The sequence below is a fragment of the Ochotona princeps genome, chromosome 21 (assembly GCF_030435755.1).
Source record: "Ochotona princeps isolate mOchPri1 chromosome 21, mOchPri1.hap1, whole genome shotgun sequence".
Taxonomy (NCBI): domain Eukaryota; kingdom Metazoa; phylum Chordata; class Mammalia; order Lagomorpha; family Ochotonidae; genus Ochotona; species Ochotona princeps.
In genome coordinates, this window is record NC_080852.1 from 8,592,672 (window position 1) to 8,608,879 (window position 16,208).

The 16,208-nt window shown below is 50.0% G+C and overlaps 1 protein-coding gene across 3 annotated transcripts in view; it reads left to right on the forward strand.

Annotated features, from left to right (window-relative positions):
- The window catches only part of EIF4E3 (eukaryotic translation initiation factor 4E family member 3), a 62,566-nt gene that overhangs the window by 39,380 nt on the left and 6,978 nt on the right, over positions 1-16,208 (forward strand). For all 3 annotated transcript variants that reach the window (XM_004581625.2, XM_058678861.1, XM_058678862.1), the window contains 4 exons: positions 1,355-1,427; positions 10,740-10,834; positions 12,177-12,237; positions 14,210-14,276. In XM_004581625.2, the coding sequence (XP_004581682.1) occupies positions 10,809-10,834; positions 12,177-12,237; positions 14,210-14,276 (154 nt within the window). In that variant the 5' untranslated portion in view covers positions 1,355-1,427; positions 10,740-10,808. The remainder of the gene's footprint in view (positions 1-1,354; positions 1,428-10,739; positions 10,835-12,176; positions 12,238-14,209; positions 14,277-16,208) is intronic.

Here is a 16,208-nt window from a genome sequence, read left to right on the forward strand (position 1 = left end):
ATTGTCAGCGGCCTGCCCCCTCACCGCCACCCCGACCCCGGCGCCAACACTCCGGTGTCCTCCGCAGGGTGTGCATTGGGCACCTGCACATCACCACACTCTACAACAGTGATGCTGGACCTCGGGTCTGGCAGCAAAGGACAGTCATGGTGGTATTCATGGATTTGCTCTTGAAGACCAGTGTCCGGCACACCAAGGAGCTTTGGCCTCAAACGCTTTCAGGTTCATTTATCTCCTGGACTTCACTTGCCCCCAGGAGGGCCACTTGTTGGCCCACATGTAATTGTGACGTCAAGACCAAGGGGTCTGTGTTCAGAGGGGCACTTTTGATGTTCAAGTCCAACCCTCTGGAATGCATTCCTCTGTCTGCAAATTCAAGGAGCATCGTGCTTTGCCACTCGTAGCTTCTACCCCTGAGCCAATGGGCCTCTTCACACTGGACGTGCATGTATCGCAGTGTGTCGCAGGTCCATACAGATCATGTCCCTGGGAGCTGGTGAATGGTGTTTCTTGCAGGATTTCACTTCTTAGGGATCAGCTGTGGGCTGGGACATGTCTCCCTGCAACCAGACATGTTGGTGTGGTGAAGCGTCTCACTCAGATCCTTACGTTCTTGAGTCCCGACTGCTGAGTCAGAAAGGGAAGTGGCCGCGATAGGGTCAGATGGCAGTCCAGTTCCTGTCCTAGGTTCTCCCAGTGAAGCCAGTTAAACTGTTTGGGTTTTCTGATGACTAAACCCTGTCGAATGTTGCCATCTAGTGGAATGTATGGCAAACTAAAGCTGAATGCCTGGTGACCAGAAAGTTCGGTTGGAGCTCCTGATTACTAGAAGAAACAACAAAAAGTGATTTTAAGGGCCAGTGTTTGGCAAACACATGCAAGTCCAAATGAAACCAAAGCTGACTTTCAGTGGTAATGGTTCTGAAAGTAGGTGAGAGGTCAGCCTGTTTCTCAAGGTGGGTGGGTGTTTGCCAGCAGAGTGAGGCTCAGACAGGTGCCTGAGCTCCAGCAGGGTCAGGGCACTGCCATCGGTGTGAGTGGTGCCAGGCAAGCAGCCCGAGCGTCACTGGGCTCCTTGGATTGTTTTTACAGTGTGGTTTTCAAGATTTCTCAGGGCTCTCTGGGACAGATTTCTTGGTTCCCTGTTACACTGTTGCAGAATGCATAGATGCTGGCTTTTAGGAAAAGCAGGTGCAGGGTCTCAGAGATTCTAAGTAGCATCTCACAGCTGCCCCACCAATCGTGCGAGCCCTGAGTTGTGTAAAGACCTGCAGGATGGGGGCGGTGGTATACTTGAGGCATACCGACGGCTCATTTTGCTTCTGTCTCTGTCATGTACCTTGTTATTGCTCAGGTCCCTCCCTGGTGCCACGGCTGCCGAGTGCGCTTCGAACCTGAAGAAAATCTACACGGTGGAGACAGTACAGGTAAGAGCTGGGCATTTTACCACCACCGCCACCCCCTTGGTGACCACCACTGAGGCTGCAGCTGCTGCCCAGGTCCTGCCGTGGAGTTGGCTCTGGGGCATGTTTTAGTATATTTTAGCATAACTGCCCTGGACCTACTCAGTCCTCACTACCTCCTGCTTGCTGAAAAGACAAACTTGTGGGACAAGGACGAAGGTTTGTCTCCCTATTCATATTCCAGCTCAGCTGCCCGCTTTCTGAATCATCTCTGCCCACCTGGGTGGGGTCGTGGCACCCATTCTGCAGGGTTTCTGACGCTACAGGGGTCCTGGGAGGGGAAACAGAATGGTGTAAAGTGTGGCCCAAGATGCCACTTCCCCCTCCAATTGCGTCACCCTACGTTAGGCATGGGGCAACTAGCCCTCTCATTTTTGTGCATTACAATGAAAACAGCCCCTCGTGCATGGGTTCCATGAGGGCTGAGGAAGCTCACGCTCACCCCAGGCTTAGCAGGTCTCCTGACAGCTCCCAGTTTCTCAGAGGAGGGGAAGCACTTAGTCCTGTCCACAGCCACCTCTGAGAGTGGGCATGTTCTGAGAACTCATTGGGTTGCACCTCTGTTTTCTCCAGTAGCAAGTGCTGCCAGGTGTCCCTTCTAGCTCGATGGCACTTAGAACATGGCCTTTAACAAAAGGCTACTTGAGGGCAGACATTTGGCCCCAATGTTGAAATGCCAGTTGAGGGGCCTGCATCCCACTTGGGAGTGCATGACTTCGAGTCCCAGCTTCGCTGCTTATGCCAGCTTCCTTGGTGAAGTGGACCCCAGGGGACAGTAGGTGATGGCTCAAGTAACTGATTATCTACATGGGAGACTTGCATTGAGATCCCAGCTCCTGGCGTGGTGGCGGGCATTTGGAGAGTAAACCAGCGGCTGAGAGTTCTCCGTCCATTGCTTTCTGTGTCTGTCTGTCTGTCAGTCTGCCTGTCTGTCTCTCTCTGTATCTATGCATCTTTTTAAAAAGGGCTGCCTCAGAATTGGACTGACCCTAAGTCTATGAGTTTTGCAAAAGGGATGGTTTTTTTTTTTTAAATGTTTTGCTTCAGGGTCCCTAAATCGCTTCACATTGCAGAAGGCCCAACAGGTGGTGTCTTTCAGGCTATCCTCTTAGGTTCTAAAGTCATGCCAAGGTGCCCTCTTGAGACCCTGCCCCCAATATCGGTTCTAAAACTTGAGGATTCACTCTCCCAGGTTTCTGGCCGGAAGGTGCTCTGTGTAGCCTCGGAAGCAATGAGCTGTTGTCACTGGGAGGTAACAGGATCAGGTGGAAAGCAACCAACAGTGCCACTGCAGATGGATGTCTGGTGCCATTTGCCAGGAGAGTCTTGGGCAGTGCAAGCTGCTGGGCTGAGTCAGGGTGAGGCTTCCCCCAGGGGCCCCTGTGTGAGGGTGTAGATTCAGACTCCTGCCCCCCCAGCAGGCTTGAATGAACCTCAGAACCAGTGACCTGACCTTGAGTGCAAGTCCTTCTAGCCTTATGCTCTTCAAAGTATAAACCAGCCACACTGGTTTTTTCCCCATTGCAACAACTCAGGATCTCCATAGCTGTGTGTGTGCAACTGGCCTGGTCTCTGTGCATGCACTGGATAACAGTGGTCACTGCCGTGAGCTTCTGGATCCAGACATTGTGTTTGAAGGACCACTTTAAGGTGCCTGAGGTGTCCCATCCCAGGAAATGTTTCCCTTAAAACTACTTCTCTGCAGGATATACCAAAGAAATGCAGGTTTCTCACCTGTAAAAGTTTTGACAAACGTGACATGGCACAGAGCAGAAGTCCAGAAACTTCCATCACACCAGAGAAGCTCCTCAGGCCTCTTCCCAAGCAAGCCCCCTCTGCTGCCCCCGAGAAGCAGCCTGCTCTGGTGGCCAACACCTTCTATCATTTTGCCTGTCACTGAGCTGTGAACAGATGGAATCACAGGGTATTGTACTCAGTGGTGCCCAACTTCCTCACGTAGTAATGACTAAAGGACTGAAGGAAGGAATGAGAAATTCACCAGTAAGCTGCTTAGCTGTGTTCTAACATGCTCGGCCATAGCCGCACATTCTCAGTGGGGGCAAAAAATTGGTTCTGGGGGGTGGGTGTCAATGAGCAAGTCTTATTTTTTGGAAGATGTATTCACTGTATCACTTGCCAGATGGCCACAATGGCCAGAGTTGGGCTGGTCTGAAGCTGAGAGCCAGGAGCTTCTTCTGGATCTCTGCTGTGTGGCTGCAGGGGCCCAAAGCCTCTGGCCATCTTCTACTGTTTTCCTAGGTCACTAGAAGGAAGTTGGAGCAGAAGTGGAGCAGCTGGGACTAGGACCAGTACCCATATGGGACGCGAGCCCTGCGGCGGGAGGATTAGCTGGCTAAGCCCTGCAAGTCTTAGTCTTGTTGCGTGTAAGGCAGGGACACACGGGCATAGACAGATGCTCGGGTCCGGTCTCTGTGCTGTTAGAACTTTGTCAGGCGCTGTGGTGCAGGAAGTGCCCCCACCTTTTCTGCCTCTTTCTCCCTAAGCTCCGCTTGTGCACTAAAGTGGAGCCAGGGATCTTTGTGGTGCTTGGCATCTAGTAAAACTCCCAGATGTAGCTGGCATTCCACCCCTCAGCTTCGTCAGCTGACTGGCGAGGGCATAGGCTAGAGTGCAGCCAGCTCTTTCTATCCTGTAACTGGCAATTAGTAGCTGGGATAAGTTCCTCAAGCTCTGTGCCTCAGTTTACCCATCTGTCAGATGGGAAGAATCGTACAATGATATGATGCTGGGAGAGTGACGGTGAGTGCATCTGCCACCAGTTGTTTGCTTCTATGGGGACATCTAGGGTTTTTTTTTCTTTTTTTTTTTTTTAGATTTAACTGATTTTTAATGTATTTCAGAGAGTGAGGAGAGAAAGCCCATACACTTCAGTTATTCACTTCCAAAAATGACTAGGACTGGACTAGGCTAAAGCCAGGATTTTGGCACTCCATCCAGGTCTCTCATACGAGTAGCAGGAACTCTGTTTCCCAAGGTGTGTGTCAGAGGGAATCCGGAAGCGGGAGCCTAGCGGGGACCCCAACCATTCACTCTGATGTGGCATGATGGTGTCCCAGCCTTCCTCTCAACCACCAGGTCAAAGGCCATGCCTGAAACGTCTCTCCACATTCCCTTTCCTGTTCTCTGTAGGGCAACTACATACCACTCCTCTAGAGTGTTTATCTCAAGGAATCACACCCGGATTATACCACTGTTAAACTTCTGCTTGGAGAATTCTATTTAAGTTGCCAATAACTTTTGGGATTTCTGCCTGCAAGTGGCCTTGACATCTCTGGAACAATCCTTAGTCCCAGAGAACTACCTGGGGTGCTGATTTTAAAAGATTTATTTATTTTTATTGGAAAGGCAGATTTATAGAGAGAAGGAGAGAGAGAGAGAGGAAGATCTTCCATCCCCCTGGATCACTCCCAAAATGGCCACAGTGGCCATAACTGAGCCAACCCAAAGCCAGGAGCCAGGAGCTTCTTCTGGGTCTCATGCAGGTGCAGGGTCCCAAGGCTTTGTGCCGTCCTCCGCTGCTTTCGCAGGCCACAAGCGGGGAGCTGGATGGATAGGAAGTGGAGCAGCCGGGGTATGAACTGGTGCCCATATGGGATACTAGTGTTTGCAGGCAGAGGATGAGCAAGTTGAGTCACCACACTGGCCACAGCGAGTGCTGATTTTAATGTCAGTTCAAGACATGCCTTTCTTTGTCCGCCCTCCCACCCGCTCTCTGTGCATTGTGATTGTTGATTATTTCATTCTCAGCCTTTCTAATCGGGTCCATGCTCTCTCCTGCTATATGTGTTTGGATAAAATAAAAGAATTCTGTGTTATTAGTGAATGTTTTACATCAAGACATTTGCATCCTTTTACACTTTGAGGCCTTCTGCCTACCCAAGTTACTAGGGTGGGGAGGAATTGGTACACCCATTGATTTGCTGGGGACACTGAGTCTGGGAGGTGGGTGGCCCTAACAGCCAATGCAAAGAGGCAGCTGTGTGGTTTCCCTGGCGTTGGAGCTTCCCTTCTGCTCAGTCCTCTTTCTCTGCTCCCCGTTGACTGCACCATGGCGGAGGCGCAGCCCCCCAGGGACCCAGTGACCCCTGCTGGGGACACAGTCATGCTCCCTGCCAACAACACTGCTGCCTGCTTGACATTACATTAATTTCCTACTTTTCCATCTTTCTTGGAAAATTCCACTTTTAAGTTAGGAATGCTTTCCAGAGGTTCACCAGGCTCCTTTTACTCTCTTTTGAGCCTGCACGGATTTTCCATGTTTCTCCCAAGTCTTTGCATCCTCGTAGGATGTGGTACAGAACAGAGCCTGGCTCCCAGACAAGGGCTTTCCTGCATGGGAGAGGAGCGCTGCCTGCCACTGGCATTGGCAAGAGGAGGATTCTTAGGTCCTGTCTGCCCCCAGGCTTACCCAGTGTAGCCCTGAAAACTCGTTCCTCTGTAGCTTTCTATCCCAAACTCACAAGGGGTTTGGGACAACCTGTGTTGTCCACCGTTACGATTCTGCCTTATTACCGCCACTTGGTCTGTGCTCTTCTCCGCGTCTCCCATAAATTGACTTTCTACTTAAATTTCGTATCTCTGCTGCAAATGGAAATTCAGCCTCATTTATCATGGAGAAGTCTTTGTGAAGAGTCCATGCCGTCTGTTAAAACTGAGCATCTTTTCTGTGTCTAGTGCTAAAATTGACTCAGGGACTGCCTGTGATGGCAAGTCAGAAAACCACATCCGCCCACCCCACCCCTCACCCTGTGGAGGGTGTTGCTGGGATAGGACATTCAGTGAGGGTAACAGATTGAGTTCCCAACCCTGGGGAAAGGCAGACCCTTCCTTCAGAGAAGTTTATAGATCCATGTGGATAATGGAAAGTGGCGGCCAGATTGATTCAAAATGCTCCCTGGCCTGGATGCAGGGCAGCCCACACTGGGTGGCTGCACTCAGACAGTGCGGAATAAACGAAGCAGTTGGAGAAAGAGAAGTGGCCGAGGGGGAGAGAGAGAAACTCAACACCACAAAGATAGCAGAAGGGAGGATGAGAGGGGAAGCCAGGGCCGCGTCTGCTTCACAGTGATGTCCAGCACAGAAGTGAGTTCAAGTTTAATGGTACCCTTTGTCCATGAGTTCAGTTGTTGATCTGTCGAATATGGTTAGCATCCATGGTCAAAACCCATTATGCCGAAATGTGCTGGAGGTCAGGCTGCCCATGCCCAGCCATGTTTGTTCACAGCAGTGGAGACCACTGAGGAGTGATGGGTGGCATTCAGTCTTGCAAGTTAAATTAGTTGATCACTTCAAAGATAGCCCACAGTTTCTTCCAGTGTAAATGGCCACAGGGGGACATGTTCACGCTCTTTGCCTTCTCACCTGAACTGGCATTTGTGGAAACGCACCTGATCCCAGCTGAGCTTGAAGTGTTGAACGTACCATCTTCAGCCCGTCCGTGGCCTTGAGTCATGGAGGCCTCTGCTGCCTGTACCCATGCCCCCAGTTGGGGTTTCAGGAAACCTTGGCTGCCTTTCCTGTTCTCCAACACAGGGAGCGTGACCCTACCCACTGTTCTCTGACCCAGCTGCCACATTGCTGGGCTCAGCAGGAAGCCTCTTGGACCCAGGGGACAGGGTAGACACCATTCTGCTCTGTGTTTCCCAGCCTTCCTACTGAGACCCCTGTCCTCCTAATCCTCCCAAGGTTTGGCTCCCATGTTCCTCTCCCCTCAAGCTCTTAACTCCCCAGTTCAGAGAAAGTCAAGCCATTCTGGCATTCAGAGCAATTCCCTTTCTGTCTGCAGTACCAGCTCTTGCGCATCAGAAACTCGGAGCGCTCAGTCTCTTATCTGCTCCCAGTTTGTCCACCTCCCCATAAACACCATTGCTTCTATTTGCTGGGAGCCACCAGGCAACCAGAGGTGGCTGGCGAGCAGGATCAGTTGTTCTATATTTTAAGATGCTGCTACTCTCGCGCTGCCCAGACCACAAAGTCCTTGAAGGAATCCTGAGTTTTAATTTTACTCTTTGAAATGTGTTTGCTGGGTTGTGGTGTTTCTATTTCACAAAACACATGTACTGCTTTGTCGTCAGTTCACACAAGGCGCCCTTTCTTCCCCTAGAATTTTTCAAGTGTGTGCTCTTTCTTCTTTTCCTTGGGAGCATCCCAGTAGGAAGTTGAGGAAGAAGTAGCTGTGTTGTTCTGGTAACAGTTGATTGCCTCTTTGGTGGGGCACTGACTGTTGCTCCAGTCAGAACTCAGAGCCTGGGGAAGTGGTGGTTGTGGCACAACAAGTTAAACCATCACTAGTGACATGCCCTATCCCACGGAAGGGCCTCGGATCGAGTCTCTCCTCCACTTGTAATCCAGCTTCCTGTTCTTGTGCATCCTGGCAGGTAGCTGATGATGCCCCTGCCATCTGCCTGGGAGATGGCTTCTGCAGGCCCAGCCGTTGTCAGCATTTGGGGAGTGAACCAGTAGATGGAACATTTCTCTGTCTCTGATTCACTCCCTCTCATTCTGTGTTTCAAAGAAATAAAAAAAAAAAATTAAATGATGTCAATATTATCATCCCACAAAGAGCTGGCAGACTGCAGTTCTTTTTATCAAGTCCATGTAGAATGAGCTAACTCCACCTTACTCCCTTCATGTAGGCTTCCCGGGATCTTTACTCTGCATTTCAGCCTAACTCAGCCAATGAGATGGCTGCATCCTATTCATAACACAAAAGGGGCCTCTTGGGTTTCAAGAGCAGCATGGTCTGTGGAAGTCATCCAGAGTGTCCGTTGGACAAACATGAGCTAATCTTGGTGCCCCAAGGCGAGATGCTAAAACAATGCCCAGGAACCCACAGATGGAGGAAGGGACCCCTGTGGCCTGAGGCTGCCCCTCCCACATAGTCTGTCCCCCAAGTACTGAGTATAGCGCCCTGCCATGACTGCCTGTTGATTGACTGGCACCCCGCTGTAGCCGTTTCAGCCATTGGGTGATCACTCAGGCCATTATCAATAAACATTGTTCCAGTTCATTATCAATAAACATTGCCAACTTCTGCTTGTAAGCAAAATAGAGGCAATTATAAGCCAAAAGGTCTTAACAGTCTATCTCCAAGGTTTTATCTACCATGGAATACGGGTGTCTTGATTAAGACATACGTTCAAGCCCTCGCCCTGTACCAGCGGGAAGGATGTCTTGGAAGCCACGGCCTTGCAGAGCCCTCCTGCTGGTAACCTCGTTGAGAGATGCAGGTGGCCAGCGCTGTCCCTGAGTAGTGAGGCTTGTGACAAAGAAGCAGGCCTGTTTTGTGTGTGAGTGTGTGTGTGTGTGTGGTGTTTTAAATACTTATTTTAATTGGAAAATCATATATACAGAGAGAAGGAGATACAGAGAGAAAAGTCTACCATCCACTGGTTCACTCCCCAAGTGACCACAATGGCCAGAGCTGAGCCAATCCAAAGCCAGGAGCCAAGAGCCTCTTCGGGTTTCCCATGGAGGTGCAGGGTTCCAAGGCTTTGGGCCGTACTCGACTGCTTTCCCAAGCCACAAGCAGGGAGCTGGAAGGGAAGTGGAGCAAAAAGGACATGAAGTGGCACCAATGTGGGATCCTGGCACTTGTAAGGTGATGATTTTAGCCACTGAATCATTGTGCCAGGCCGAAAAGCAGGCCTGTTTAATGCCCAGGTTTCCTAAAGGGAGATCTTTGTAGTGGTGTCACCAGATTGTTTGTTCCCATTTGTTGCTCAAGCAATAGCATGCCAAGATTCATGCATACAGGAACTCAGAGTCAAAGCCATCCCTGTGCTTGCCGGATTGTGATTGCTTCCTGTCAGTTGGCCAGGATACCCAAAAATCTACGATCTGATTTGTTTTTGATTTCAAGAAAAGCTCCTGTGTCTGGCAGGATACTCGGAGTGCTCTCCTCTTTCCTGAAGCCAGAGAATCCTCACTGTGCTTATTCCAGGTGCTTCGAGTCCCAGGGACAAAGTCAGGATGTGGGAAGCTTGGTGGAGGGGTGAGGATTGGAGGTCAGCTCTGGGGTGCCTCCCAGGAGACGGGAAGTCAGCTCCAAAGGCCCCCCCGGGTTTTACTCTAGGCAGAAGTCTTCATTATAGGGTCATTTTATCTGTGGCTTTCATGGAGGTCATTGCCAGGCAGTGGCAGCGACCTCAGGCTGGGGTTAAGATGACCCCTGGACCTGGTGCACTAAGTGTGTCTTGCTGGAGGACAAGCAGCTTCAATGGGAATCTCCCCGTCTCTCTGTGTTTTTAGGTTTTGGTTTGTAGGATAAAGTCCAGCAGTTTACTACAAAGTACCGTTGATAGTTCAGCTCTAACTGCTGAGGAGCTTAACATGTCAAAGATTATATACCAATGTCGGACTGGCATTTTGCCTAGTGCATAAGGTAGCCACATCCCACATCCAAGTGCTGGGTTCAACTCCAGATGCAGCCCGGACTCCAGTGGAGAGTCTGGTGGGCAGCAATTACGGATGCTGCAAGTGGTTGGGTTCCTGCTGCTCACGCAGGAGCGCGTGGGCGATCGCGTTCCCTGCTCCTAGCTCTGGCCCTCAGCTGGTGCGGGTGTTTGGGGGAACAAACAGTTGATAGCACGCTGTGTCTCATCAGTCTCTCAAAAGTTTGATGAAAGTACGAATGTAAAACGTTTTCCCTGTTTCATCTTCAGAAGTGTGGAAGCTCTAAATCCCAAGCCAGTTCAAGTTAGCCTGGTACATTAAATAAGTGTTATCTACTAAGAAAAATGTACGTTCCTCTCCTCTGTCGACTGCTAATTTCTTAAATAAATGTGATCACATGTGCTTGGGGTGGACAGCACGATGCCGTGGAATACGTCTAGATCATGAAATGGTCGCTGCAGTGAAGAAAGTCAACACGCATGGTCAGTGCGGCAGGAGGAGCCAAAATCTATGTGTTTAGCAAAGAAAAATTGCTAAAGCAACACACTTTTTGTTGACTTCGATCCTCTTGTTGTAGGTTACCTTTCTAGTTTTACATGTTAGATTATGCAGGAATGCTTCCTCGTTCGCCACAGCTTCCTAAACCATAGACCTTGGCCTGAGCGTGCCAAGGAACCTTCTTTAATGTGGTGATGTATTTTTCCTCACAGAACATTAGAAGGGATACTGAGAAAAATCTGTTGTGAGTGGATAGGGCTAAGTAAAATATAAAGGCGTATTTCTCTTTAATGTATTAATATTATGATAGAAAAGCACAGTTAATATTAGGATATTAAGTCAAATGTTTTTTTCCCCCCCAAGATATTCTGGAGCGTGTACAATAATATCCCTCCTGTGACCAACCTACCCTTGCGATGTAGTTACCACTTAATGAGAGAAGAGAGGCGGCCGCTCTGGTAAGTGTCTGACATGCAGTCTGAAGTCAAGACAGGGTTGAAGTTTTTGGGTGGGTTTCCCTTGGTGCCATGGCAAGATGGCCCTCAGAGCTGCCATCTGTGCCCCATGGTGGCTCAGCTCACCATCCCCAGCCAATCCTGGAGACCCGAGGAGGCAGCTTTGTATGTCTCATAAGCCTTTGTTGCAAGTTGGGAGGCGGAATCAGCTTAGCCAAGTGGGTTTGCTAGAACAGTAGAGCTGTGTGGTTTCTGTTGAAGAAACTGGGGTTGCCCTTGCCAGAGTGGGGAGTAGGTGTTCAACAGGAAAGTGTCATCCTGGGGACACCTGAGAAGTGCCCCTAGGGGGATTTGAGAATCAGGTAAGAAAGTGAACATGGGCCCAGCACGGTGGCCTAGTGGCTGTCTTCACTTTGAACGCACCATGATCCCATATGGGCACCAGCTCTAATCCTGGCAATCCCACTCTCCATACAACTTGTGGGCTGGGAGGGTAGTCGAGGACTGCCCATAGCCTTGGGACCCTGCACCTGTGTGGGAGACCCAAAAGAAGCTCCTGGCCCCTAGCTTTGCTTCAGTTCAACTCCTGTCATTGCGGCCACTTGGGAAGTGAATCAACGGGCAGAAGATCTTCCTGTCTGTCTTTCCTCCTCTCTTTATATCTGACTTTGCAATAAAAATAAATAAAAATTAAAAAAAAAGAAAGTGAATATGCTATCAAAATCCAGAGGTCTCTGCCCTGAGCAGCAGTGTACTTCCCATCCCGAGAGTCTGGGGGCCTCCCAGGACGACTTCCTTTTTTTTTTTTTAAGATTTATTTATATTATTGGAAAGTCAGATATACAGAGAGGAGGAGAGACAGAGAGCAAGATCCTCTGTCTGATGAATCATTCCCCAGGTGGCCGCAATGGCCAGGGCTGCGCTGATCCAAAGCTAGGAGCTTCTTCTGGGTCCAGTGCTTTGGGCCATCCTTTACTGCTTTCCCAGGCCACAAGCAGGGAGCTGGAAGGAAAGTGGGGTTGCCAGGACACGAAGTGGCACCAGTATGAGTTCCTGGCACATGCGAGGTGAGGACTTCAGCCGCTAAGCTACTGGGCTGGGACCCTGCTGATATTTCTTGAACCTTCCCTCCCCTGAGTACCTGCGAATTCCCCTTTTCCTTCCCCCACCAACACCCCCCCACCTCCTTCTGTTTCCAGTAACAGGACTAGGGGAAGTTTACTGAAGGCTGCCTGTTGCCTTTGTGTGCGAGGTTATCTATCATTAAACCAGATGCATGCAGACCTCCGTAGAGCTAGCGTCAGCAATCCTGGCATGTAACTCTCACCCTTGCTCTCTGGTCCAGGGAAGAGGAGAGTAATGCGCAGGGCGGCGTGTGGAAGATGAAAGTCCCCAAGGACAGCACGGTAGGTTGGTTTCACCCCCTTTCCCCAGGGCAGCTGAAGCCGCAGTGGCTGCTGGCTGCCTGCGATGGCTGTGTCGTATACAGGGAGGCCGCCTGGATAGTCAGCCGTCAGGCCTAGGTCTGAGATGGACAGCTCTGACGTGGGTGGTTCCCTACCCTCCTCCAATGGGCAAGCTTGTGCTTCTATATACAAAACGTATCAGAGTGCCACCCTCCCACGGAGCCTGTCAGCATTGTACCCTCACCGGCTTGACAGACAAGCTGACGTCGTCACAGGGCCCTGGGGACACAGCTCTTGCTCTGGTGTAGCTGATACGGGGGAGGTGCTTCCCACCAAAACCCTCTGCTCCTGCAGGGTAAGAGTGATGCTGAGAGCCACCACAGCATGGAAAAGCGGGAGGCCTGGCACCTGCCGGCTCTTTGGGGTCGTGAGGCACCCATATAAACATATGGCGGAAACCAATACCAGATCAGGCAAGAGTAAGAGGCCCCACTACCTCCCCCTCTAACAAAGCGAGGAGAACAGAGAATATGTCAGAGCGTAAGAGAATCTAAGGTTTTTAAACTCTTGCCAAGTGCATGCTGTGATGTCTTTTCCTTTCCTTTGTACGTTCACACCACACTTTGAGTTGTAGTAGAAGCAGTCTTGATGTGAACGTTCATTGCAGACTGGCTGGAGAGCGTCTTTTCTTCTCCAGGCTAGCCCTTTGGCTAATAGCTGGCAAGGCACCTGTGGCTGGGCCAGGGCCCTCTGCCAGGCAGCTCACCTGCTCCAGGTGTGGCCTCCAGGAGTCTGCTGAGCCAGCTCTGCTGGCATCCCAGCCAGGAGCCTGAAAGCTGCCTGCTTGCAGCTTCCTCATGCCAAGCTCACCTGTGTCCCTAGCACACACATGAGAAAGGCAAGCAGTTCCTCCCCTTCCAGTTGAGAGACCAGTGGGCCAAAAGGGAGATTCTAGCATAGAGAAGAGCTCCTCACCAGCTCAGGGCTTGCTGGTTAACTGCCATGCCCTGGTCAGAAGATCAGCAGGGTGGCATTAAGCTCCTTAGGCATAATAATAAACACTGTCATTATAGTTAATATGTATTGAGTACCTGGTTCATAGCAAACATGTCACCACCATCGATGGCGTAGATCTTAGAGTGGAGCCGTTTTGTTGCAGTCACTGAGCTAAGTCCTGCGGGCGCAATCATCGGCTATTTTCACAGTCACAGCACCCCTGGGAGGTTGGGCCTGTGATGCCTGCTTGATTCACCTAAGGAAATATGCGCAGACAGGTCACAGAGGACCAGCCATGTTCTGGGAGGCTTCAGAGCCTGTCAGCAATGACATGGAGGTTGCATGGGATCCAGTCCCAGCAAGGAGAAAGAATGGAGGAGCTGGGCGCCCACTAGGCAGGGAGGAAGAGGGTGCTGCCCGATCACCGGGAGACATCTGTAGACCTTTAGAAGAAATAGACCCTTGAGGAGGAGGTGGGAGGTCCAGGAGCAGTGTGACTAAGTCTTTCAGGGAAATTGCATGCCTTCATCCATGAAGTTCTATCATTTAGCATAAACAGTCTGCCTCAAGTGAATGGAATTCTGCAAGTCTCTAGGCTTAGTAAACAAGGAATTTCCCTCTGTATTTTTTTTTTTTTTGCCTTGTGTAACCTTCAAAGAACCTTATAAACAGTGAGGGAAAAAAAAAGAAAGTGTTAAAGAGAATGTTACTAAGAGCACCCAAATCTGCCCCCATTCTTCTGGGCTTGATCAGGGGTTTCTCAGGTTGGTTTCCTTTAGGCTGTGGCCTACCCGGACGGTGTGTTTCACCGTTGCACTCATTTACGCCAGAGGGGTGAGCTGTCTGGAGACCTCCAGAGATGGGCATGGGAAGGGGGCGTGAGGTTGAGGCTAACGGGACTTGTCTCAGACTCCCAAAGAGATTCTAAACATGTGTCTGTGTTTTGTTTCTCTGTTTCGTCCCTCTCCCCCATCAGTCCACAGTTTGGAAAGAGCTGTTGTTAGCAACTATTGGGGAGCAGTTCACGGACTGTGTGGCAGCAGGTAAAGGACCCGGCCCCCCGCCACCCCTGCCTTGCGTGCGTGCTTGGGCCAGCCTGTTACTCGCACCAGTGTGTTGTGTTGTGTTTTGAAGTTGTTCATTTTGCTCAGACATTTTCTCATGTGATTGTGGGGTATACATGTTAGAGACGTGTTCATATGTTTACATATACAAGTTGAGCATCGCCAAGTTCAAAATCTAAAATGCTCCGAAAGCTGAACCGCAAGCAGACATTTCCACACTTGACCTCTTTCACGCAAAATTTGCTTCATGCATTGGTTGTTTCACAGCATTGTTGAAAACATTCACTTTCCAGCTCTATGTGCAAGTTACTTATGAATTGTGTGTTGCATGTTTTGACATGGACCTGTCCCCAGGGTGTCTCATTTAAAGACATAAATATTACAAAATGCAGAAAACAAAATCCAAAACAGAGCATTTGGTCAGCAGCATTTCAGATGAATAGTCAGCCTGAGTTATATGTGTCTTCTGCTCAAAGCTCAACTGCATGACATCCACAACCACCTGTCCCGAAGGAGTAAGCAAAAGAGCTCCTCACCAGCTGGACTCATGACGTCATTTATAGTGAATCTCCTTCCTGTGTCCCCGTTGTTCCAGAAGAGGAAGGTGCCCTCAGTGTCCCCTGCGCTCCAGGAGTCCAGTCTCTGGGCCCCACTCTTGGTCCCGTCCCTTTTGGCGTGTCTTCTCCTGCTCCTGTCCCCTTTGGGCAGTCCGTGGCTGTCATCCTCACACCGATGACAAAGATGAAATGCGCTGGGGTGGAAGATAAAGCGAAGGTCTTCAGTGAATTTCCAAGAGCCTCTGCCAGCAGCTTTGTTTTGTTCTGTGTTTACCCAGAAAGCACTGGAAGACGAGAAATTAACTGCTGTTTTTTGGAAGTTGGGTAGCACAGAGAATCGTGCAGTTCCTGTTCGGCTTTCAGCTTTTCCTCATCCTTTTTTTTTTTTTTTTTAAGCTAATTGGCATTGAGCAGCCGGCCCTCAGTCCCCACCCCACCACCCCCGAGGCGGGGCCCTGGGAGGCCAGCTCAATTCTGAGCTCCTTCCATTCCAGGGGCGAGTTTCAAATTCATCTTGTTGGCAGTTCCAAAAGTCTTCTTTTTGTTTTTGCCTACTTTTACACCACATTTTGTTTAAGATAAAATTGCCCCCCTGAAAGTACAGATTCCTTCTGTTTCAGCAGGGAGTCCTTAGCAACGTTAGCCTGTGCAACCCAAAATACATCCTGTGCGTGATTATAAACACACAAATCCCTGGGAGAGAGGGGGTTTTGGGAATGAATTACCCTTGTTTCCAAGACCGGAGAAAAATAACACAAGTAATAATAAACAGCCAGTATTGAGTAAAAGACGTCCAATTGTTCTGCGGTTGACTTGGGCTGGGAGGGCAACATTAACTATTAACCGTTGGCGCTTCCATTAACCAGCTTTGCCCTTTGATGCAAGTCAACTAATCTCTCTGGACCTCGCTGTGTCGTCTTCAAGCAGTGGCTGCCTCTTGTACTGTTGTGTGCTGCCAGTACTCTAAAGTTCATCAGGGTTCAGTGGGGATCTGACTTAGGTATATTGCATCTTTGCTGATGGATCTGCCTCTGTGTTAAGACCTGCAGCCATTGTGCTGTGCCACCCTTGGAAGTGCTGAACTTGGAACCACGCCGAGCAACCTGAGGCCAAGCCATATCGACATGGGGATGGCTCAGCACATCCAGCATCCCTTGCCCCGGAGTGAGACCAACCGCAAGACTGAGAAAATTACACCTCTCCCCAGAAGGCAGATCCGTCCCCCAAGAGCACCCAACCGCAAAGCCCCTGTGTCCCCAATGATTTTATCTTCACATAAAATTTAACACTGAGTTCTAGCTCAGAGTAGACACCTAAACAAACAAAGAAAAAAGCCTTTTCTTTATGGAAACAT